The sequence below is a fragment of the Miniopterus natalensis genome, chromosome 9 (assembly GCF_054644295.1).
Source record: "Miniopterus natalensis isolate mMinNat1 chromosome 9, mMinNat1.hap1, whole genome shotgun sequence".
NCBI lineage: Eukaryota > Metazoa > Chordata > Mammalia > Chiroptera > Miniopteridae > Miniopterus > Miniopterus natalensis.
Window position 1 is genome coordinate 17995186 of NC_142089.1, and position 25837 is coordinate 18021022.

A 25837-nucleotide genomic window follows, 5' to 3' on the forward strand; every position below is an offset into this window, starting at 1 on the left:
GGGTGCTGGGCAATTTACACTCCCTCCCATCTCTTCCCCCCTTGCCCTGGAGACATGTAATGTCTGGAGACAATTTTGGTTGTCACAATGGAGGGGGAATAGAGGCCAAGAATGCTGCTAAACATCCTACAGTGCACAGGACAGCTTCCCACAATAAAGAATTATCCAGCCCAGCCTTGGCTGGTGTGGATCTGTTGGTTGAGCATTGTCACATGCACTGAAAGGTCAAGGGTTTGATCCCAGGTCAGGGCACATGCCCAGGTTCCTATCAGCATTTCTCCCTCACGTTGATGTTTCTCTCTCTCACCCTGTCTAAAACGAATAAAAATATACCCTCCTCTCTGGCTGGTGTAGTTAGAGCGTCGGCCCTTGCACCAAAGAGTAGAGGGTTCAATTCCTGGTCAAGGGCATGTACCTGGGTTGCAGATTTGATCCCTGTTGGGGGAGGGGGCAATCAACCCATGTGTCTCTCTCACATTGATGTTTTTCTTCTCTCTCTCTCTCTCTCTCTCTCCCCTGCCCCCCTTCCTTTTCACTCTCTCTAAAATCAATGGAAAAATATCCTCAGGTGAGGATTAACGACAACAAAATACATATCTTCTAATGAGGATTTAAAAAAAAAAACAACCCAGCTCAAAATGTCAATAGCTTTAATAGCATGAGAAACCTTGTGCCAGTGTAAGGGCAATCAGTTTCCTCCTGCCTAAAGGCGCTCCTTAGTCCCCGTGGGTAACTGCATTAGGGAGGTAGGCTTTGGAGTAAGAAAGACTGGGTTCCACCACTTTGCTACAGTGTCTCTGGTGCATAGTAGGCATTCAAAATATGTGTACAAATGAAAACTGAATTTAATTACTAATTGTATGACTCTGGGCAAGACACAAAGGTCTCGACTTCAATATGTTTATCTGTAAAATGGGATAAAAATCCTCCTCCAAAACTGTTGTGAGGAATAATTAGAATAACTGAGATAACCTTGGTAAAGCTGTTGCACAGTACTTGACCTACAGCACTTTTATTTCCTTTGTCAGTTAATTTCTCCCTCCTCCAAACCCGAGTTCTAATCCAGTTGAGTGACCTTGTGCAAGTCACACATCCCCCGCTCGCAGGCCTCGGTGGATTCTCTGTAAAATAACAAAGTTGGCCTCTGATCTCCAAGCACGCATCCACCATCGAAATGGGACTGTGAAGTTTATAGACTGGCTTTCTTCCCCCGAGACTAATGGTACGGTCTCTAAGCAGCTCCCCCACCCCCCTGTCGCGGACCTTGGTACAGGCCCAGGGGGCCCTGGGCTGCCTCTCCAGGCTGCCCTTGCCCCCTGCCGAGTTCCGGGCCCGTCCCTGCGCAAGCTGATTGGCTGGAGCAGTGCCCGGGCTGCGCGGCTATAGGTGAGCCTGGGAGGGGCGGGCGGAGCGGGCTAGAGGCCCGCCCCCTCCCCCCTGGGTCGGACGCGGAGCTGAGCCGCGGGCGGGAGGCCTGACGGACCGACCGACGGACCAGAGGGACGGGAGGCGAGCAAGATGGCGCAGACTCAGGGCACCAGGAGGAAAGTCTGTTACTACTACGACGGTGAGCACGGTCCTCGCGGCGGGGGCGGGGCCTGGCCGGGCCGAATCCGGGAGCGGGAGGCTGCGGAGACCTGCGAGGGGAGGCTGGGAGAGGCGAGGCGTTGGGGAAAGGCTGAGAGAGGAGGCTGAAGGGAAAGGAGGTCGGGGCTGAGGGAGGAGGCTGAGAGAAGGAGGTCGAGACCGAGGGAGAAGCTCAGAGGAGGGAAGTCTGAGCTGAGGGAGGAGGCTGAGAGGAATGAGGTCGGGCTGGGGAAGGAGGTCGAGACTGAGGGAAGAGGCTCAAGAGGAAAAGAGACCGAGGCTGAGGGAGGAGGCTGAGAGAAGGAGCTCGGGCCTGCGGTAGAAGCCTCAGAGGAATGGAAAGGAGGTCGAGACTGAGGGAAGAGTCTGAGGCCGAGGGGGCCGCTTGGGGAAGCCTGAAGTGATCTTGGTGGGGAGTTCTGAAGTCTGATGGGAGAGTTTGAGTGGGACTCCTAGAGGGGAGGCTGAGTCCGGGGGGGGGGGGGGCAGAATATGATGGGGAAGGTCGAAACGGTATGTTTTCCTCCTGAGAATACCAAGATCTTTCACTGCACCTTTCCTTCTCATCCTTTTTGGGGAGAGCCCTTCAGGAATCACCAACTAGTGGTCACCACTGTTCCCTACCCCCACTTCCAGTCTCTGAGCGGGGCCTGCAGTTGCTACTGGGAAATGGAGCCCTTGGGGTTGGAAGGAGAAGGATGCTACTTTTTCATTTTTAACAAAAATCTGTCCAGCTTACTCTGAATTAGGTAGCATGTAGGTGCTGGGACCAGGGGAATGAACAAGTCACTTATCATCTTCAGCTCAGTTTGGAGGGGGAGATAGTGACAGAGAATTGCTCTCCAGTGTCTTGCTAGGATAAAGGAACTCTCAGAGTGTTATAGGGGCACCAAGAAGAGGCACCCAGCCCAGCCTCAGGAGTTAAGGAAGGAGGTGCCATCTCAGTTAGGACCTGAAGAACAGAAGTTATTAGCCTGGCACAGGGAAGGCAAAAATAACCAGTTTAGAGATGAGAGAGGACAGCACCTTTGAAAAACAGCAGGTTATCTACACAGTATGCCTGAGGCATAGATTTGAGTGCAGAGTGTATGTAGAAGTAGGGAGCAGGGATAAGGGAAAGGTTGCAAGTGATGAGTCTGAAGTAAATGGGAACCTGAACAGGAAGGGCTAGGCATACTATCCTAAGGAAGTTGTACTTTATTCTGAGGGCGCTTGTGAATCATTGAAGTTTTGTGAAGATTAGTGACATTGCCCAGGTGGGTGTGGCTCAGTGGTTGGGCATCCACCTAGGATCCAGGAGATCTGGGTTTGATTCCCTGTCAGGGCACATACCTAGGTTGCAGGCTCCATCCCCAGTTGGGGGGCGTGCAGGAGGTAGCAGATCAGTGACTCTCTCATCATCCATGTCCCTCCCTCCCTCCCTCCCTCCCTCCTCCTCCCTTCCTCTTTCTGAAATCAATAAAGACGTATTTAAAAAATTGATTAATTTTAAAAAAAGGTTAGTGACATCATCAGATTTATACCTTAGAACTATCTGGGATAGAAATTAAATTCATGAATGTTGGAGCAAGGAAGAAAGCGAGGAGTCGAAGTTTATGGTTTGGGCAGTTTGATGCTAAATATTTGGAGGAGAACATGTCAGTTGATAACTTTGATTTTGTTTTGTTTGTTGTTGTGTTTTGTTTTTTTTCAGAAATACTTGTGGAGATGTCTGGGGGATATCCAAGTAGAGGTGTCCAGTAGGCAGTTGACCATTCTGGTCTATAATTTAAAGACAGAAATGAAAAGATAGAGATTTTTGGTAGTTGTAAGCATACAGATGGGAATTTTATTGTAGAAGAGGATGCAGTCAGTCACCCAAGAAGTTGTATAAGGTAAAAAGAGAAGAGGATCCCGGATGGGATTCTAAGGAAATGGACAGAGAGTAAATGCCTAAGGGAAAGGGAACATGTCTTGGCTACCTCTGAATGCTCAACCCTCAAAACAGTGCTAGCTCCTAGTAGGCTCTCAGTAAAGATACAGAGGGAATCGCCTGAGATGTAAGTGAACCAGAAAGTGTTGGGTTACAGTAGCCAAGAGAGGGAGGGAGTGGCCAAGTATTGGCAAGAACTGTTTCCTGTGCAGGGTTTGGAACTGAAGTGGGTGAAGAGGAGACATCAGGTTTACCCTTTTTTTTTTTTTAAATATGTCTTTATTGATTTCAGGGAGAGGGGGAGGGAGAGATAGAAACATCAGTGATGAGAGAGTCGTCGATCGGCTGCTTCCTGCACTCCCCTTACTGGGAATCAAACTGTGATCTGGATCATAGGTCAGTGCTCAACCATTGAGCCATGCTGGCCAGGCAGGTTGAGTCCTTTTTAACAAAGCTTGTCCAGGGCAAAGAAGGGGTTTTTAATAAAAGGGAGATATAGTGGTTGAGAGTTGAGCATATTTAAATTCTTATTGAAAATAGCCAGAGAGAAGGAAAATAGCCAGAGAGAAGGAAAGATTGAAGATATAGGATAGAGGGGCTAGTAATGATAGAAGTTCCTGAGGAGACCAGTTGAGATGGACTCCAGAGCACAGGTAGGGACACTAGCTTTCAAGAGGAAGTTCCTTCTTGATGAGTGGGTAAGTGGCAAGAAAAAGTTCAAATGTAGGTAAGTTTGATGGGGAGAGTTGGAGTTTTCAAGATGAAGTAGAATATTTCTTTTCCTGTGAATTGGGGAGAGCAGTTGGTAGAGTAGGAATCTTAAAGAGAGATAACTGTTAAATAGCTGCTGTGAAATAGGGAGCTAGGAAAATAAATTTGGGAGGATTGCTGGACAGTGGTGAGGGCACATTTGAGGCTGTATCCTATGACTTTATAGCCCTATCAGTTTGCACAGTTTTGTGATCTCCACACTCTTAATTTAAAAAGACAAAAAGGGGAAAGACCCAACCTTTAGACAAGAGAAACTTCTTACTTTTTAAGAAACTGTGAGTTTTGCAGCCAGGTCACTACCTTGGGACTCAGATTGGCTCTGCTGCTCAGAAGTTAAGTGTCTCAGCAACCTAATTAAAAACTGTTAAGAGGATGATGTCTCTGGGCCCCACCCTCAGGTACTCTCTTAACCTTCTAGATAAGGTATCTTAGTTCCTGAAGTCTAAGCCCTGGCTGAATCTTGGCTTGATAGGGAAGGGACTTGCTAGGGATCAAGGCCCATGCCAGAGAAATGGGTAGGCAGGAATCCAGTTATATATCACGATAATGACCATGTGACTCCCGACTACCCACAGATTGGATCTGCCTCTGGATGACTCAGCCAATGCCTTGAGAACCTATTCTGCTCAATCCCATGGCTGATACCCTTGTCTGAGGGGCCCTGGGAATAACTTTTCTGCCTGACGTCCTTGCTACTGTGCCTATGTGGGACAAGGCTCCCTTATTTTACTAATGTAAAATGTTAATAATAGGGGAAACAGTGTGGGTATCTGAGAACTCTACTGTCTTTGCAATTTTCTGTAATTCTGCAATTGTTCTAAAAAGTAAAGTCTGTTTAAAAAGAGAGAAGAAGATGAGATCCTAACCATCCAGTGTCACATCATCCCAGGCCATGTCTATGACAAAGAGATTTGGAGTATGGCTTGGATGCTGTTGGTGGCATTCCCCACAGTCCATTGCTTCCTGGAATGAAACCTGTTTCTGGCATCACCAAACCACAATGGATAAGAGATTGGGAACTTTTTTTCATTGGTGCTGAAAAATCTGCCTCATCCTGATGGACTCCTAAGGAGATCTCTTTGGATGTGCAGTTCACTAGATTTTGGAATATTGTTACAGAAACTGTCTACCAAGTAGACTTACAGAGCCCTCTAAATTGAGTTCAAACCGAAGTAGGTACCTGGGAAACCCAGTGTAGTTTTAACATACTGGATGTGCGATCTTGAGCAGGCACTTCTCTGAGTCTTAGTTCAGTTCTTTGAATCTTTATTTGAGCCTCTGAAGAATATGTTTGGAGTTTGAGTTGGGCTTTGTAGTATGAGGATCATCAGGGAAGGACTTGCCAGGTCAAAGGAACAGTATGAACTAAGAATATTTGGTGAAGGCAAATGGCATGTTCAGGATGCTGATAATCATCTGGTGTGTTTAGAGCAGATATTGGCAAACTTTCTGTAAAGGGCCAGATAGTAAATATTTTAGGCTTTTGTGACATATGAGTGAGTTTCTGGCAATTATTTAGCTACTCAACTCTGCTATTATAATGTGAAAGCACCCATAGACAAAAATAAACTCATGAGCATGGCTGTGTGGCAATAAAATTTTATTTACAAAAAATAGGCCACCAATTGTGTTTGCCCCATGGGCTATAGTAGTTTGCCTACTCCCAGCTAGAGGAGAGAGGGAGAGGGAGAGAGTTGTGGAGGAGGGTGGTGATGGTAGGTAACAGGAGGTGAAGCTGGAAAGGCCTATTAAGAAAGTCCTGCCCTAGCGGGTTTGGCTCAGTGGCTAGAGCATTGGCCCGAGGACTGAAGGGTCCTGGGTTCAATTTCGGCCAACCACATGCATCTCAGTTGCAGGCTCAATCCCCAGTCCCAGTCCAGGGGCATGCAGGAGGCAACAAATCAGTGTGTCTCTCACACATTGATGTTTCTCTCTCTGTCCCCCACTCTGTGAAAAGCAATGGAAAAGATATCCTCAGGTGAGGATAGAAAAAAAAAAAGTCCTTGAGTGCCAGGTTACTGAAGTAGTTTATTCTTCATCCAGTAGGGGATGGGGAGCCATTAAGGATTTTTGAGCAGGGGGTGATGTTATCAAAGCTGTGTATTAGGGGAATAACTGGTGACATTGTGGCAGGTACTTTGAATTGAAGGCAGAGGGACCAATTAGAAGGCTGTTGCTGTAGATGAAGCTAGAGATAAGAGTTTAGTTTACTTGTCTATAAAATGGGAATAAAACTCTGTCTTAACTATTTGACAGGGTTATTGTGAAGATCCAGTAAAAAAATGAATGTGAATATGCTTTGACACCATAAAGTGCCACAATGTGCAAGAGGTGAACTGTGGCTTATAATAATTCTGAGTATTAATGATAATTTTTCTGTCATGGGAGTGGATTCCTTGGAGCTATAGTGTCACCTCCCTCGTTGCTAATCCCAGGTAGCTTTGGAATGAACCCCTCACACTCTCAAGTACTAGACGTGACATCCCTAAGTGTTGACCTCTCCAGGCTTCCCTGCTTTGTTTTTCGTTTTTCATTTGGAGTTATCCTTCCTTAAGGTAGGTGAGAATCTTAGAGACTAGAATGAATCAGAAAGAGAGTTTGCCTAGGAGTTTATTGGAAAAATTCCTGGGTTCTCCTGGGAGTGTGTGTCTGTGTTGCTGAAACTGTCATCTTTCTTCTTCAGGGGATGTTGGAAATTACTATTATGGACAAGGCCACCCAATGAAGCCTCACCGAATTCGCATGACTCACAATTTGCTACTTAACTATGGTCTCTACCGAAAAATGGAAATATATGTGAGTTACTGGGAACTCCACCCTCCCTAATCTCATCAGCTCCCCATACATCATTTATTATCTTATTTTCTTGAACACCCATTCATCAGATGTGTTGAGTGGCTGTTATGTGGCAGGCACCACTGTAAATGATAGAAATTCGGTTTTTAAGGAGTCCATTCTAGTGCTGGAGACTAACATGAACACAAATAAATTGTACTACAGTGTGTAAGTGCAACAATTAAAAGTACAAAGTTCAGAGATAAAGAGGAATGAAGGAGGAAGGGCGCCTTGGGATGTTTCTTAGAGATGATATCTGAGCATAGTTTTAAAGATTGAATAGAATTTATCCTGGAGTTCAGAAGGGGACTGGCATTCTAGGCCAGGGGAAGAACATATACAAAAAGGCAGAGAGGTAAGAACAATAGGGTAAGTTTGGGGAAAATATAAGTAGTTCAGTGTGCAGGCATTGCTGTAGTGTAAAGCTCACAGATGTCAGTGAGGGGAGCTAGAGCTGAAGAGGTCAGCAAGAATTGGATGTGCTGTACTAAGCAGCTCTTGTGGGCCAGGGTAAAAAAATCCAATGCCTAAAAAAAAAGAGTGATTGAGATTGTTGAACTAGCACCAAGTCTCTAGTTACTAAAGAGTATAGATTGTCTAACCTCTTGACTCAGCTTCTGCTGAGTTCCATCTTTTAGGTTTTTTGTTGTTCTTTTTTAAAATGTCTTTATTGATTTCAGAGAGAGGAAGGGAGAGGGGGGGAGAGAGATAGAAACATCAGTGATGAGAGAGTCATTGATCTGCTGCCTCTTGCATGCCCCCTGCTGGGGTTCAAGCCCACAACCTGGGCATGTGCCCTGACTGGGAATCGAACCTCGATCTCCTGAGTCCTAGGTTGCTCAACCGCTGAGCCACTCCAGCTGGGCCCATCTTTCAGTTTTTAAAGAGAAGTTAGAAATTCATACTAAATATGTAAAATCTCCCAACAAAAATATCCAGCAAAAACTTATTGGCCCAAGTTTTTGTTTTTTTTAAACATGTACAAACATAAACACATCAGTACATCTGTGGACCAAGTTTGAACCTCTTCTGGAGGAAGTGAAGAACAAGTGAAGGATTTTAAATGAAAGAGAGAGGGGTATAGGCATGTATTTTAGAAGCATGGAGGCCAGTTAGGAGGCTGTTGCAAAGGTCCAAATGAGAAAATAAAGAGGATCTGGGGGCCCATGCTGCCTTATGTTTAGAGCATAAGAGTCTGTTGTAAAAGTGTGCTGGCAGCTTAAGTAACCTAGCAACAGCAGTATCCTTCCTCACCATTCCAGAGAATGAAAGGGGATGAGTTTCCCTTCCCAGATGGCTGTGTTATGTCTCTAAGAGCCCATAGAGGCAGCTGGGGAAGCCAGAGGGAAGGGAAATAGGAGCAGGTCAGACCTTGCAATCAGAGAGATTTTTCAGGTGTGAAAGGCAGCTGGGAATGAAAAACATAAAAGGTAGCAAGGTTTTCAGGGACTTTAGAGAGCAGACTACCATTTAGATAAAGAGGATGCCTGAATGTGGAATAGTAAGTACTAAGATCTTCCAGAACTGCCTGTTGCCCATCTACACCATGCTAATCTGGCCCCAACTTGCCTTCTTTCCTGACTCTTCCTTCTTTGCCCTCCAAGTCAGCCAAATCAGAATCTGCGTCTTTCCACACCATCCTGATTGGGAGGATTATTTACTGTGCCCAGTCATATCTTACTTATCTTCAAGAGTCACCTCAAGCCCTCTTTCATTCAACATATTTTTGTTGAGTACTGTCATACCCCAGGGACTATATTAACCTCCATGAAAAGTGTTGAGAAATTAAAAAATGGATTCTGTCTTTAAGTGAGAGGGAAAATAAACTAAAATTTATTGACAATTGCTAGGTGCCTTCCAGGGCTACCTGTTATTTCATGTAATCCTTATAGCAACCCCAACTTATTGATCAGAAAACAAGTTCAGAGAGGATAATTAACGTGCCCAAAGTCACGTAGCTATTAATAGATGAGCTAAGACTCCAACCCATCTCTCTCTGATTCCAGTGACTCTATCTGTCCATTTGTCCTTTTTTCCTTCCTAAAGAACCTTTTAACAAGAAGTCTAGAGGTAGATGGTCTCAAGATTTTTTTTGGCTATGTCATAAGAGATCCAGGCTTATTCTCTCCTTCTCAGCCATCCTTAGCTTATGTGATTTCATCATGTTTTTTGCTTTGAAGTCACATGATGGCTATCCCCAAGGATCATGTCTTCATATAACAGTCCAAAGAGGAAGGGAACAGGGTTAAATGGATCACTGTCTGCTATGCCCACCCTGTACTCTCCTTTTTATTAAAGAGGAAAACCCTTTCCAGAAATTTCCCAACAGATTTCCCCTTAAATCTCATTAGGTCATTTGCCATCCTTAGACCATTCACCAGCAATTGGCTTAGACTAATCACATTTGACCCCTGGGGCTGGGTACATTAACACCCAACCAAATTGAGATATGTTACCAAGAAAGAAGAGAGAGAATGGCTCTTTGGGAAGCAGCCAACTGTGGCTGTCATAGAAAATAGTAATACCTTATTGGAAATTATATCATATGTGTGGTATTCTTATTATAAACTTCTAAAGCAAAACCTCAGTGTTATCTCTCCTTTCAAAATCTCTGGATCTTGTTCTCTTTAATGTGATCTTTTTCTTTCTCTGATCCTCCCTTTCCATTGAGAGTGCATCTTTGGTCCTATTCCCCCAACATTGTTTCTCTGCATTCATCTCTTCTGTCCTCTCCTTTCTCTGGGCTCTGATCCTAGCATTCCTTTCCCAAAGCACAGATAGCCATTTTAGTATCTGTCCTGAAATTGATGGCTTTTGAGAGTCAGTCCTGAAAGATGCTCCTTAGAACTTCTCATGGGAGTAGTTATATTACTTCTGTATTTCTGTCTCTACACCTGAAGGAGATATGTTGAGAACTTTTTCACACAATTTTACCTTTTTGGGCCCCTTCCCCAATTCTGTCTCCACACATCTAATTAATCGCTCCCAGAATCTATATCCCCACTTTTCATCCAGGCACCTCCCTATTTACATCATCAAAAATACTGCTCTCTTCCTTACTTTGGATGCTAATTTTATGTATTCCCAGGCTTCTTACTCATCACCTTCTGTTCTTTTGTCCTTTTTGAAAAAAATGTTTTTATAAAATAATGTAGATATGAAATAATTTTTATAAAATATATGTAAGGTATAAATCACATTGCAATTAATACCACCTAGTTTAAGAAAAATGAACATTTTCATGACTACTAAAGCCCCCCCCCCACCCCCACCCCGTATGCCCTTCCCTGACCCTGTCTTCTTCCCATAGTTAATTTCTGCTCTGAATTTGGGGGCTTATTATTTCCTTACTTTTCTGTGTAGTTTTACCAGTGTGTGTTCTTAAACAGTACGTGTTTTAGTGTTACATGTTTGAATGTTATGTAAATGGAGCCATACAGTATTTATTGTGTGGCTTGCTCTTCTTGCTCAACATGTTCCTGAGAGTCATACATGTTGATGCATGTAGTTGTATTTATTTTCACTGTATTTCATTGAAAGAATATACTACAATGTGTCTGTTTTATTATTGGTGGGCACTTGGGTTGTTTTTAGTGTTGGGCTATTATTAAGACTGCTGCTATGAACATTCTTTTTGTATTTTATTTTTTTATATTGTTTTTTTAATTGATTTTAGAGAAAGAGGAAGGGTGAGGGTTAGAGAGATAGAAACATCAATGAGAGATACATCAATCCGGCTGCCTCCTGCATGCCCCCTACTGGGGATCCAGCCCGCAACCCAGGCATGTGCCCTGACCAGAAAGTGAACCAACAGTCTCTCCATGCATGGGACAATACTCAGCCAACTGAGCCATACCAGCCAGGGCAGTGGCCAAACTTTGACAAAATAAAATTTAATCCAAAAGACTGGTAGTTGGGCCCAAATTCCTATATGGCAGTAATTAGCTAGGCTGGCCCTCAGCTCACCAGATTTTTGTTTAAGTACCAAATACGTTAAACTGACTGGCCCTTTTAAGTGCTTTGAATTTCGTGTTCCCTGGGTTAGATTATAAAATATTTAGAGGAATTCTAAAAAGGTGAGCAGGGACCAGATTATTTTGGTTTCCCAAGTAATGAAGACTCTGAAGGGTTTTTAGATGGGTGTAACATGATTCAGTTTGAATTTGAGACAGATTACTCTGGCTGTGAGGCTGGTAGGGTTGAGAACAGATTCACAATTCCTAAGGTTAAGGCTAGGATACCAGTTAGGAGATTGTTGCCATAATCCAAGCCAAAAATGTGGTTTGGGCTGGAAGTAGACAGATTTGACAGATACATTTGGCATTAGTTTCTAGAGAACTTGAATGTAGGAGTTGAGGAAAGAGGAATCAAAGGTAATACTCAGGCTTGAGCTTCTGGGTGGATGGTGGTTAGACTAGGAAACCTGGAAGTGAGGAGCATGGGAGAGAAATAAGGTGGTAGATTCAGTCAAGATAATGGAGGGATGATGAAAGGGATTGGCCATGGATTGAAGTGGAAGGCAAGAAAGGATGGAGTTAAAGTTGGCACTTAGGTTTTCAGCCTATGTAGGTGTTGGCATCATTCACAAAAATAGTAAAAGAGAAGTTCTGAAAATTAAGTTGAATTTGAAGTGCCTCTAGGATTCATGGGTGGAGCTGGCTGTGAAGGTGTTGGGATTGTGAATCTGGCTGGGGCTAGAACAGAGATTAAGATGGAGAGTTTGGGTAGTCATCTATTTAAAAGGGATAGTCAAAGTGGAGTTGTGTTTTTGTTTTATAAGATTTTTTTATTGGTTTTCAGAGAGAGACGAAGGGAAGAGAGAAACATCCATGTGAGTAACATATCGGTTGCCTCGCGTACATGCCCTGGCTGGGAACCAAACATGAAGCTTAGGCGCGTACATGCCCTGGCTGGGAACCAAACATGAAGCTTAGGCATGTGCCCTGACCGGGTATCAAGCCTGAAATCTTTTGGTGTTTGGGACGATGCTTCAACCAACTGAGCCACCTGGCCAGGATCAAATTGGAGCTTTGACAGCATTGTGAAGAGAATAAAGGGCTTAATGTAGTTTTTTTAGTTGTTGGTTTTTTGTGGGTTTTTTTAGATTTTTAAATTTTTTAAATTGATTTTTAGAGAGAGGGCAGGGACAGAAGAGAGAAACTTTGATGTAAGAGTGGAACATTGATGGCTGCCTCTTGCAAGCCCACTACCAGAGATCGAGCCTGCAACCCGGGCATGTGCCCTGACCAGGAATGTAACCAGCAACCTTTAGTTGCACCAGACAACACCAGCCAACTGAACCACACCGGCTAGGGCAAGGGCTTAATATAGTTTTGAAAAAGCAACACAGCCCAGCTGGGCATGGCTCAGCAGTTGGGTGTCGACCTAGGATCCAGGAGATCAAGGTTTGATTCCAGGTCAGGGCAAATGCCTGGGTTGCGGGCTCTATCCAGGGGCGTGCAGGAGGCAGCCAATCAATGACTCTCATCATTGATGTTTCTATCTCCCTTCCTCTATCTGAAATCAATAAAGATATATTTTTAAAAAAAGAAAAGGCAACACAAAACACCTAAGTATTTGGAGCAAAGCCTTACTTCTTTCACTATGGGTGTTCTTTAATAAAACAGTATCTGTCTTTCAGTCTTATATTTCTCATTATATTTAATTGAGAATTAAATGAGAGTCAAATTGTACCTGGAGCCAGACCTCTGGGTTTCCTAATCCAGCTTATGACTGTGTAACCTTGGGTAAACTACTTAACCTCTGTGCTGTAGTTTCCTTACTGCAAAGTGAGGATAATAGTATAAACTTTAAAAGGTTGTAAGAGTCATATGAGATAGTATATAAAGTGTCTGAAACAGTGACTGGCACAAAAGAAATAATGTTAGCTGTATATTGAAAATGCTTTATAAATGATAGAAGTATTGGTAATTAGAAAAGAAGAGGGTCATCTTTGAAGAAGACCTACCTTGAAGGGGTGAGAGGAAGAGAATTTTTTAAAAGAGGAGAGGAGGAATCCGATGTTGGGATAACCAGGAAATTACCCTGCCAAGTTTTAATGGGGAGGATGTCAACAGAATTGTTGGTGTGATGATGATTTATAAAAGATGTCCCATCTCTTTCAATTATTAGTCACCCCTTCTTGAACTTTTGGAGCCATTTGGCCCATAGTTATATATTGTTATATTTAATATTAAAAATAATAATTTGTAAAGTGCTTCACAATTTATAAAGATTTAATAATCTTATTCAATTCTCACAACTTCCCTGTAAGGTAGATGTTATTCCTAAATAGTAAATGAGGAAATTGAGGCTCAAGAGGTAGACTTGCCAAAGCAACAGAAGTTGAGTTGCAGTCTGGGTCTTCTGATACCAAATCTCCTTTGATAATCTTATTTGCCTAATTAGATTATAAGTTTCTTGAGGCCTGAATCTATTCAGTAATTTCTTTTTATCCTTCAAAGCATCTAGCTTAATGCTGGGCAGATATAAGCGTTCAAACTATACTGAGTGAAGACTGGCATGTAGTTAAGAATAACATGCCCTTTCTCCTCTCTGCCCTCTAGCGCCCTCACAAAGCCAATGCTGAGGAGATGACCAAGTATCACAGCGATGACTACATAAAATTCTTGCGCTCCATCCGCCCAGATAACATGTCTGAGTACAGCAAGCAGATGCAGAGATGTAAGTCCATTCTGTTTGCTCCCTACTTTCAGGTCCACAGTTGGATCTCCCTATCAGTTGGAGGGGCCCACCCTGCTTTCCTTTGTTCCTCCCAGTCAGCTGACATCTGATTTCCCTTGCCTCCCAAGGGTGCCAGAGCACTTCTTTTTTCTCTTTTGGTTTTCCTTTGGTTTCTGATTGTAAGGAATGGAGATTGAACCTCATCCAGTTAGGTTCACAACATTTTGCCAAGAAAACTGTAGTTGTAATGGAAAAAGCACTGACTTGGGAGGGGGATAGGAGATTTAGGTCCCAGCTCTGACTCTGACTCTTAACTGACTGGGTAAGTCACTTCCCCTCAGATTTTTCTTTTGTAAAGTGGACTGGATGTCATCACATACAACTAACTGCTCCCACTCTGTGAGTATTAATTGAGAATTTAGCAGCCAATTAGGACATACTCTGGATGATGTAATCTTTGAGTTGAGGTGATTCTACCCCTGCCTCTTGGGACTCGAAACTCAGAACAGGTTCCATTTCAGAAGCAACACTCAATTTGTAGAAATTATGGGGATAATTTTAGCTGTGGGGGGGAAATACGTTCAAATTTGGGAGGAACTATCATATGTGACTTGGCCCTTGTGTAATTTTAGAAATTCTCTCTTAGCACCTAAGATCTCTGTAAAACAATGTAACAGCATTGTCTAGAAGAGATTGTGATAGTTTATGACAGCTTATTTTGAAATATCAGGAAACCTGTAGCACTTATTTGTTGCTACTGCCACAAGGTAGTCTGAGTCCCAAGGCAGAAAGTTATTTATTCGTTGCAATAATTGTGCAGGTAATGATTACAGAACCACAGAGAACCTCTTTGAAGCATTAGGTTTCACAATTCCAGGAGCTGCTGCCCCTTCTAAGTGAAGTATTTGCTCTCTGAATTAGCAGGGTCTTATTTCCTTTCAAGGTGAGACAAATTCATTCCTTTGCTCTAGATGGCTTTAGGGGTTTCCATTACCTATTTAGACTAGTAATCAGGCTCCACTGTCAGCAAAGAGGGCTCTCATTAGAGAAGCAGTTTGGTGTTGAGGCAAGAAAATGAGCTTTGATGTCTTGGTTTGAATCCCTTAGCTCTGCCACTTAGATATGTATTCTTGAGTAAGCCTCCTAGCCTCTCTGAGCCTGTTTTCCTTTCCCTTTAAAAAGAAGACAGTAATGTCTGTCTTATAGTAGAAGTTGGGGGTGGTGAGTGAGAGAACATATTCAAAGCACCAACTATCACTGAATAGTAGCTTTTGCTAGTATGACTTAATGACTTTTGTTATTTTCAAATCTGTCAAGGCAGACAAAATATTAGGCCCTCAGGAGTACACAGGTTTGGCTCTGGCTCCCAATTTGCTCTAATTTTCCTGAAACCAGCACTCTAAACTTGTGCATTCAAAAATTAGACCTGGGATTTTCTCTCATTGAAGGTGAGCAATAGGAAAGATGAGGCTCTCTAAGGACTTCAAGAAACCTTATTGACTTGATTCATAGGATTATAGAGAGATGTCACTTAGTACAGTGCTTTATAACCAGTGGTGTCTACAGAGATATCAGGGATGTAAGAACGGAGCTCCTTTTTTTTTTAATTTAAATATATCTTTATTGATTTCAGAGAGAGGAAGGGAGAGGGAAAGAGCTAGGAACATCAATGATGAGAGAGTCATTGATCAGCTGCCTCCTGCACACCCCCTACTGGGGATTGCGCCCTCAACCCGGGAATCGAACCTTGATCTCCTGATCTTAGGTGGTTGCTCAACTGTTGAGCCACGCTCAGCCGGGCGTGAACTGAGCTCTTTTTAAATGTTTACCAATACCTAACGTAGGAAATTATACCTGTAATAAGACCAACTAAGTCTGGTTTCCTTGCTCTTGGCTAGAATGTAATAAATGCCTTGTGGTCACTTTGAGTCTTTGAGAACTTCGATCAGAAATTAAAATGGGAACATGAATAAATGCAGGTTTTTTGGCAGATAGTCTGTCAGAACATGAGACTCATGGTGGAAACACGATAAAAGGGACTTATGGTGGTAAAACTTGGAGCCGTTCTTGTCCATTTTATAGATGTACAGACTGAGACCCAGGAAGGTAAAATGCCTTTTCAAGTCACACAGCAAGAATGGAAAATGGAATTCTCCAGTGGTAGTATGGAGAATGGAATTCTAGTCTCTTGATTCTGGGGTGTTTTTAAATATGTTGCATATAAAATATTTCAGACACACAAAAGAAATATAAAAATAATATATTGGACATCCATGTACCCACTGCCAGCCTACAAAAGAAAATATTACCAGTACAGTTGAAGCCTCCCTGAACACCTCAAGTTAGTGTTTAATACCATGCATCTTGTTGAGCTGGGAACATTTTAGCCACATATTGGTTTGAGGCCTGAAATAAAATATTATTTTCTTGTGTCTAAAACACCCATTTCCTCCCATGGAGGCTCTACATCCCAAATGAGAATGCGAGCAAAATGTTGGAAACCCAGGCAGGCCAAACCCACTGCAGGAGGAAGCAGCCAGAGCTGGGAATTGGTTGCCAATGGATAAGTAGCCTGGCCCCAGGGACCAAAGTTCTTATTGACACAGCCTCCCAGTGTTTACCAGGGAAGCTAGGGAGAGAGCCACCCACTGTGTACCCCCTTATGCAGGTCACACTTTCTCTGAGCATTTGTCTTGGTAGGGCATCAGATCAGGGCACCCTTCAAGTTTAGGGCAATGCCAGAGTTGGTAACTCTTGTGGTTATTGCAAACCTTGAGCTTCAGCTGTATCTCAAGAAGTTACCACAGTCCTAGCTGGGCTCTGCTGCCCTCCTCATCCTAGGGGTCCTCTTCCTTGGTCTAATTTGGGAACACAACTGTTGTTACCTGGATGTGTAATGGGAAGTCTAGGGCAAGAGAATAAGACTGTGGCCCCACCCCTACCCCTAAAGTCCTGATGTATCAGCATCCTTTTCTGTAAGAGGAGACTTGGAGCCATAGGATTCCTCTTTGGCTCTGTGAGTCTATAACCTTCAGATATGCTTCCCTTCCTGTCTTTTTCACTTCATTTGCATTATGGTTTGCATGTGTTTCATCACTATGTGTTAGTTTGTACTTTTACCCCTTCAGGCCTGAAATAACTTTACTCCAGTTGTCACTTGTGGGTATAGTAGAAAGAGCACTGGACCGTGGGATTCAAGACACCTGGACTCTGATTCTGGTTCTTGCCACTGCCTGGTTGTATAACCTTGGGCAAGTCACTTAACTTCCCCGTATCTCTTTGTTCCTCTTCAGTGGGGCTAATATTTGTCTTGTCCAGCTCATGGGGTTGTTATGAGGATCAGATGAGATTGTGTATGTGAAATTACAGAGAAAAAGCCAGGGTATGTTTTCATAGGCTTTTAGGATAGACAGACCAATACTTGAATACTGCCTCTGCCATTTACTAGCAGTTCACCTCTCTGAGCCTGTTTCCCCATTTATAAAATAGGACCAAATTTTACCTCATAAGGTTGTGTGAGGATAAATCATGTCAGGTATTGAAAGCATTTAGCACAGTGTCTGGCATGTTGTTAAATGCTCAGTGAATTTCCTTGTTGGTCAGCCAGAGTGAGCTCTAGGAACAAACCCAGACTGGAAGAAGAGGTTAAATTTTTCTCCCTCAAAGAATGAATCAACATTTTTCCAAGTACTTACTTGCTAAATGCTCCCTCATGTAAGATTTCTATTCATCTTCTCAACAATGGGGTGAGGTGGGGATCATTATCACTTGTTATAGATAATGAGCCAAAGCTCAAAGAAGTTAAATGATGTGACCCACTTATACAGACGGCCATTAGGTAGTAGAGCTTGGACTAGAACCCAAGCCTTCTGAATCCAAATTTTTTTTTTTCCATCAGCTCATAAATAGATAAAAACTAAAGGAAATTGTGGAAACTAACCTTTTGCTTATGTCTTTCAAGTCAACGTCGGTGAAGACTGTCCAGTGTTTGATGGCCTGTTTGAGTTCTGTCAGTTATCTACTGGTGGCTCTGTGGGTAAGGAACATACCTTCCTCCTGGAGGGCTGTGCTGGGTTGTAATAGTGAGGTCTATCTTTTAGGTCACTGTCCCAGTAGGGCTGATCTGTGACCATATGAAATGGTCCTATGGGTTTTTGGGTATTGTTGTTTTTTGTAAATCCTCACCTGAGGACACCTTTTCCATTGATTTTTAGAGAGAGTGGAAGGGCAGGAAGGGGGTCAGAGAGAGACACACATCGATTGGTTGCCTCCCACAGGTGCCTGGACCGGGGCCAGGAATCAAACTTGCAACCCAAGTATGTGCCCTTGACTTGGAATTGAAGTCTCAACCCTTCAACCACCCTGAGCCACACCGGCCAGGGCAGTCCTATGGGGTTTTACCTTAGGTCTTTCAAATGTACTTCTGGTTCAGTACCAGCCCAGGCTCAGTCTCTGATGTGGTACTGACAGGTGTCCTTGACTGTTCTCTCCTACCAAGAGATCTTATATACAAGAATTCTCTGCTGACCTTATGGGGTTGTTAAGATGCTGTACATAAAAGCAATTTGTGAACTGCATAGTGCTATAAAAATGGGAAATGTCATCATTTGTGTCTTATAGAAGAGCATGGTAATTATCTCTGAGGTCAGAAATATGCCCTAAATATTGCCCACTTCCATTAGTAACTTCTAGATTACCTCTAGAATTACTCTAAACCCTTTTTCTTAACAAATATTTATTTTCTTATGCTTGTTTTCTCTCCTTCCCCCTCCCTTCCACTACCCAGTGTAATCTCAGAAAAAAAAAGTTGCCCACAATCACACTGTCAATGGATAACCACTGTTACCATTTTAGAGTTTATTCAGCCATTCTTTTTCCTGTGTGGATATATCTGGACATAACATATATACATCTATATTTTACAAAAATGTGTTGTGCATATACACACACTCACACACATTTTTGTATCTCCATTTTTTAACTTAGTAAATCTTTGAAGTTTTTCTATCTGCAGTAGATATAGCATGATTTTTAGTGGCTACATGGTTATTCCATATTATGGACCTACTTCTGTTGATATAATTGGTCCCTTCTTATTGGATCATTTGGATTGTTTCATGTTTTTATTGCTGTTAAAATTACACTTTAACAAATGCCACAAATGCACTTGAACACTTGAGTGGGTATTTCCCCTATTTGTACTTTGAGCCTCTACCACCTTTGGTATCCACAAAATTTTTTACTGTGAACCATGGTAAGAAATACATTTATATTTGCAATCCAGGTTGTGTGTACACACACGCGCGTGTGCACACTTTCTCATTTAAAAACCCTATCTCACCCTGAAGCCAGTTCTACAGAAGAACAGTTACCTTTACTGTTATTCTGATATTTTTTTCCTACTCTGTTTCGTTTAAAAATATATATACTGGTCATGACCCACTAAACCAATTTTAAGGCATACTAAAGGGTTACCACCTTCAGTTTAGAAAACAGCTTTTTAAGAGTAATATATTTACTGCCTGTGGGAATGAGATGGGAGGGGAAAGACTGGTTTGTAAATTGTACAATACAGCTGTTGAATAGGCAGGTTCTACCTCTCACTGGGCTTCTTGAGGGGAGGGGGATAATGGCTTGGTAATAGGCTTATGTTCTCTCTTCCCACGCCCAGCAAGTGCTGTGAAACTTAATAAGCAGCAGACGGACATCGCTGTGAATTGGGCTGGGGGCCTGCACCACGCAAAGAAGTCCGAGGCATCTGGCTTCTGTTACGTCAATGATATCGTCTTGGCCATCCTGGAACTGCTAAAGTATGCCTGCCTGGCCTTGTCTTTTGGAGGAGCACCTTAGGCCAGGTTCCCACTTACCTTTCCCCTGGGCTTGCCTCCCTAGTTGCTTTTCCTAGCAGTGTGCTGGCTAGGATATGTTCGGTGAGTGTCTCTGGCCACTCTCTCCTTGACGGGGTCTTGATTTGATCTGAGCCCACGGCAAGATCAGGGGCAGGTGCTGCTCAGATCCTGCCTCCAGAGTGTCCCTGTGTGGCTGGAGTTGACCCTGGCTATAGAGTAGGAAGATCGGACTTGGTCGGCTTGGTCAGGCCTCTGGAGACACCCTGCCGCTCTTCCACCTTCCTTCAGCCAGTTTCCACGTCTCTGGTGCTTAGAGATACCTGAGGGAGGCAGCCAGCTCGGTAAGCTGGGACCTGGCGCCCTTGGCGCGTCCCACTCGGAAAGAGCCACCAGACCCCTGACCCCCTTTTGATCCTAGGTATCACCAGAGAGTGCTGTATATTGACATTGATATTCACCATGGCGATGGCGTGGAAGAGGCCTTCTATACCACAGACCGGGTCATGACTGTGTCCTTCCATAAATATGGAGAGTACTTCCCAGGAACTGGGGACCTACGGGTGAGAACTCCCTTTAGGGCCAACCAGCTCACCCTCAACTGCCAGCTCTAACTCTCCTATCTCATGTCACCAAAAACCATTTCCTGGCTTTTCTGCTGTTCAGAACACCATACTCCAGCCTGGGACACCTAACCATAGTCTCCTTTCCTCCCTTATTCTGGAGGAAGGGAATGATGGGACATAGAGGATTGGGAGGGATGGGGTTGCCTGACTTGTACACTTCCCTCCTGGCCACAGCTGAATTGCATTACACTGTTCAGATGTCCCATATGGCTTGAATTTTAGGCTAGAAACATTAGGTCCTTTCCCATTGGCTAGGAATTGGGACCCTTATGAACCATCTCACGGGTTCTTAACATTTTTAGGTCACTTCCCCTTTGACCATTGACTGAAAGCTGTAGATCCTCCCCCCAGAAAAGTACATGAAATTTTACATCTGATATTGAATAGTTAATAGACACCTCCCTTTACTGAAGTCCATCCATGGACCTTTAAGAATCCTTGGAAGCTAATTCATTGAACTGTTCTGTTATTAGTATGAATATAGTGAAACCAGCCACTTTATCATGCCAATAGCCCTTGGGTGAAAAAGTGGCACTAACTCAGTTGTTTGGTATGGTTAGCATTAGAGTAACTGAGCATTTACGATTTTGAAGAACTCTTTCCTTTGCTTCCCCTCCATACCGCCCTAGAGAGGGGAGGGTAGATGGGTAGAGGAGTGAACAGTAAAGATCTCTGGAGAGGAAAGGGTTGGTTTGGTAGGTATTCTGTGACCCAGTCACCAGCCAGTTCTAACCCAATCCAAAGATAGAGGTCTTTGTGCTGTGGGATAGGATATTTAATGTCTGGCCTCACAGACAATTCTCAGTTTGGGTACAGACTCAGTGGTGTGTAAAGAGCTGTGAGCTAGACTTGCCACTGAGGGGAATAGTACTAACCAAGGTGTCCCTGCTCTATCCCTGGTTCACCTCATGGGCCCTCCTTGTCTCTTAGAACCACTGCCTCTTTTTTTTAGCCTTCCAGCCCCCATCCTTAAACTTTCTCCTAGCTTCATTTTTCAGTTTTACTTTAATTTCCCCTTGATTAGGATATTGGGGCTGGCAAAGGCAAGTATTATGCTGTTAACTACCCGCTTCGAGATGGGATTGATGACGAGTCCTATGAGGCCATTTTCAAACCGGTAAGTGGTTTATCCACCACCTGGGCTACAAACAGGATTGGTCTAAGGGAGGGGTAGCAAAGACACCCCCCCCACCCCCACCCCATATCTCAGGAATCTTTGCTCACTGAGAGGCTGGTTGGGAGATGTGTTTCAACCCTGGATTGCATGCTGTGTGCTCAGTTCCGGAAACAAAATTCATCCAAATATTTGTTGATACCTTCTGTGAGTCAGGGCCTCTCAGATATGAGGATACCTAAGACATGATCGATGGCCTTGAAGACCTCACAGTTTAGGGTGTTGGAGGTAGGCATATACCAAACAGTGTGTAGTTAGTACTGTTTTTGAGGGATGAACCAGAGGATTGAGATTCAGGCTCCTGCCTGGGCTGGGGAGAGGATAGTCAGATGGTTTCACAGAGGTGGTGACATTTTGAGCTAGACTTTGAAAAATGAGGAGTTACCCATGTGGAGAAGGAGCTGGGGCTGGATGGGAGGGGTGGCATTCAGCAGAGGGAACAGTGGTATCAATATGTAGCTGTATGAAGGGCAGTGTGATGTGTGGGAAGAGTGTTGAAGGATGTAGGAAATGTATGTTGGGGGTCAGTATTTCAGAGGGAGCCTTGAATGTCACTCTGAGGAGTTAAATCTTCACTTGTTAGCAGCAGGGAACCATTAATAGAGTAACAGAATAGTCAGCAAACACCAAATGCCTAACTTGTGCCTTATAGTAAGGGCAGGTGACAGAAGCCCAAGTTATGGTTTCTGTCCTCAGTAGCGTTAGATTCTAGTTGTGAGAATGAGATATAAAAAAGTGAAATGGTTCCTTACAATACCAGGCTCAAAGTCTATAGGACCAGGTGAGTAGAGCGGATGCAGCTAAGGGTAAGAATGACTTCCTAGAGGAAGTGGCACTGGAGCTTGGGCAGTGAAAGTAGGGACTCGGAGTTGACACGGAGGCCATTCTAGGTTCAGTGTTAGTAGCGCTAGGAGGCCCTTGGAGATCCTTTTAGATTGGAAAACTGAAATCCAAAGTGGGGAAACCAATACCCCAGACTGATACTTCTTTTTATCTGCCACCCACAATGTGGGTGAATGGAAAGATACAGAAGAAAGTGCTGCACCCACTCTTTTTAGCCCAGAACATCACATAGCTTTTCTTGAGGCTGGTGGTGACCAGGATGTGTCCTTTAGGTCATATCCAAAGTAATGGAGATGTTTCAGCCCAGTGCAGTCGTCTTACAGTGTGGCTCGGACTCCCTGTCTGGGGATCGGTTAGGTTGCTTCAATCTGACCATCAAAGGTGAGACCAGGTAGCATAGGGCTGGGTGGGAAGGGTCCTGCTGGGTGCTCCTATAACCCAGCACCACCTTCTTCCACCAAAGGGCATGCCAAGTGTGTGGAATTTGTGAAGAGCTTTAACCTGCCTATGCTGATGCTGGGAGGAGGTGGCTATACCATTCGTAATGTTGCTCGATGCTGGACATACGAAACAGCTGTGGCACTAGACACAGAGATTCCTAATGGTAATAGCTCGAGGGCAAGGTTGGGCTGGGTGGGGCTGGAGCTCATGTCTTTAAGTTCACAACTACTTTCCTATTGGCTGAATGACCTCTCTTCCAATACTAGTCATTGATTCTCTTGCCTATTCTCTTGTGATTGTCAGGCTACAGCCATCAATTTTTCCTGAGTCCTTTTTGACCCTATCCCCTCTCCCTCCTTTGGTCTGAACAAAATTATCAGTGGTTATTTATAGTTTTGGAATTTCTCCTCTGTAGGGTAACTGGGGTGTAGTGAGTAAGGGAGTGCTCCCAGTAAGCATTGCCTAAGTTTTTCTACTATAGACACCCTTCTCACCCTATCTTGGAGGCATTCTTCTCTTTGATAGTTGGGCTGACAGGTCCAGATAAACCTACAAATGTTTTTCTCAGGGTCCCATGGTTTGGCTAGGTCTCATGACTCTTATCTGCTACCCCCCAATTAGAGCTTCCATACAACGACTACTTTGAATACTTTGGACCAGATTTCAAACTTCACATCAGTCCTTCCAATATGACTAACCAGAACACAAATGAGTACCTGGAGAAGATCAAGTGAGTATATTCTCAGACACCCCTGGATGGAACATTGCAGGCTGTAGTTTGTCCCTTACTAGAACCCAGCCACCCTCTCTACCATTGGCCATAGACAGCGACTGTTTGAGAACCTGAGAATGCTGCCCCACGCACCGGGGGTCCAGATGCAGGCGATTCCCGAGGATGCCATTCCAGAGGAGAGTGGCGATGAGGATGAAGAAGACCCTGACAAGCGCATCTCGAGTAAGACCCAGACCCAGGGTCCTGTGCTTCCCACTGAGTGGGAAGCTCTGACTTCCCTCCACTTTTCCTGGGTCCACGTTTCCCCCAGGCTACCCATCTGTTGAGAAACCCAAGTTGTAGTGCCTGTAGGAACAATTAGGGAACCTGAGTTCCCTCTCCCCTTCTCTTTGTCTTCTTCCTTTGGTGTCTCTTGAGGACACTCCTGGGGAAGCACTGGGCACTCTGCTCTCTCAATATTTTCCTCTCTCAATATTTTCCATTGCTTCCCAGTCTGTTCCTCTGACAAACGAATTGCTTGTGAGGAAGAGTTCTCCGACTCTGATGAGGAGGGGGAAGGCGGTCGCAAGAATTCCTCCAACTTCAAAAAAGCCAAGAGAGTCAAAACAGAGGATGAAAAAGAGAAAGACCCAGAAGAGAAGAAAGGTGGGTTTGGGTTGGACCAGGACTTGGGTCTTGAGCCCCAGGTCCTGGAGGAGGATGAATGTATGTAGGGCGCTGGGAGGAGGGAGCTGACTTGGGCCCTGCCAGCTCCTGTGGGGCTCTTCCTCAGCTCCTTGGGCCTTTCAGTGGCTCCCAGAAGTGGCAGGGCTTACAAAAGAATGAAACTCGATTCATCATCTCCCCTGGCTTATTGAGCCCTGCCAGGCTCCAAAGCCAGGGACATGCCTGGGCTCCCTGTGGTCAGGAGCGTGGCCCTCACATACCACCCAAGCCCTTTTCCTGGCACTTCACCCCAGTTTCCCAGGGGGCTGCCTCCTCCCACCAGGTTCAGGCTCCAGCAAGTTGGGAAACCGGTCAGACCTGTTTGTTCTCTACAGGGCTCACTGGGTGGACCTGGGATGGGCTTTTCTCTTTTTTTATGTCCTTTGAGCTGTAGTGTGGGGAAGGGGTTTCTGGGTAAGCAAAGGTCCCATGGGTCTTTACGGAGGGGCTGTGTTTGGCCATCCCTGCACTTTTATGTTCCAGAAGTCACAGAAGAGGAGAAAACCAAGGAGGACAAGCAAGAAGCCAAAGGGTGAGGAAGGAGCTGTCTGTTAGCCATCTCCCTGGCATTGGTGCACCAGCCCCTTTGTCCCATTACACTGGGGGAAGGCACAGGGACAGCTGGTCTAGCTTACAAAAGCCTCTTTCAGGGACCAGTCTGTCTCTGCAGTCCTAGGCAGAGGTAGGAAGCCCCAGCCCGCAGCAGTCACCTGGGCAGCTGGGGTCCTGTGAAAATAAATCATTGTACCTGCACTTCAAGGCCTCGGGTAGGTTATCTCATGCCAGTCTCTGCTCTCTCCACAGGGTCAAAGAGGAGGTCAAGTTGGCCTGAGCAGACCTCTCCAGTTCTGGCTTCTTGCAAAGTGCCCCACCTTTCTCCTGCAACCCCTCAGATTTTATATTTTCTATTTCTGTGTATTTATATAAAAATATATTAAATATAAATATCCCCAGGGACTAGACAGGAACCAGGGCCCCAAGCCCAGGGCACACGTGCTGGGTGAACTCTTCGAATAGCTGCCCTGCCATCCCGCCCCAGTTCTTAATTTTGAACCATAAAGGGTGCCAGTTCTGGGTGGAAGGGATTCTATTCTCTTAAACATCCATAGGACAAAATTTTGAAATGCCAAATTCCTGCTTAGTAGCTTTGGAAAGCTTCCCTTATTAAGCATTCTAGGAGTGGCTGCGTCTTTAGGGACTTCCCCTGTTCTTTACAGACTCCTTAAGGTAGCATCAGCCATATTTAGATTGGTTCTATTATACCTTCCCACTGGCCCCAAGTGAGTTAAGAAACTCATACTACCTGACTTCTGTTCCCCCTCCCTCCCCCATTCTGCCGGTAGAGATTGGTAGTTTCCTTTTTGAGATACTATTTTCGTTTTTTTTTTGTGTGTGAGAATCTTTGTAATAAAATGGTACATTTCTATACCCTCCTCTCATCTCACAGTATCCCTGGGTTGATTTTGACCTCCACTTCCCTGCCTTTCTGGGGTCCATGAGGATCTGGGCAACTCCCCAACATTAAAAGAACCCCACAAACTTACCTGTCTTCATCTCTCCCTCAAGGTTTGAGGTTAACCAGTCTTTTTTTTAATTAACTTTTTAGAGAGAGGAAGGGAGAGAAACATTGATTGGTTGCCTTCGGCATGCACCCCAACCAGGGATCAAACCTGCAACCTT

The 25837-nt window shown here is 44.3% G+C and overlaps 1 protein-coding gene across 1 annotated transcript; it reads left to right on the plus strand.

The window, feature by feature from the left end:
- Nucleotides 1-1460: 1460 nt before the first annotated feature.
- On the plus strand, nt 1461-25585 carry HDAC1 (histone deacetylase 1). Its single transcript, XM_016217665.2, has 14 exons — nt 1461-1567; nt 6954-7066; nt 13672-13789; nt 17751-17825; nt 19461-19599; nt 20057-20198; nt 21286-21378; nt 22551-22659; nt 22742-22882; nt 23341-23449; nt 23544-23674; nt 23945-24097; nt 24641-24689; nt 24962-25585. The coding sequence occupies exons 1-14, from the start codon at nt 1519-1521 to the stop codon at nt 24987-24989; spliced, it is 1449 nt and encodes a 482-aa protein (XP_016073151.1). The 5' UTR covers nt 1461-1518; the 3' UTR covers nt 24990-25585.
- The last annotated feature ends 252 nt before the right edge of the window (nt 25586-25837 follow it).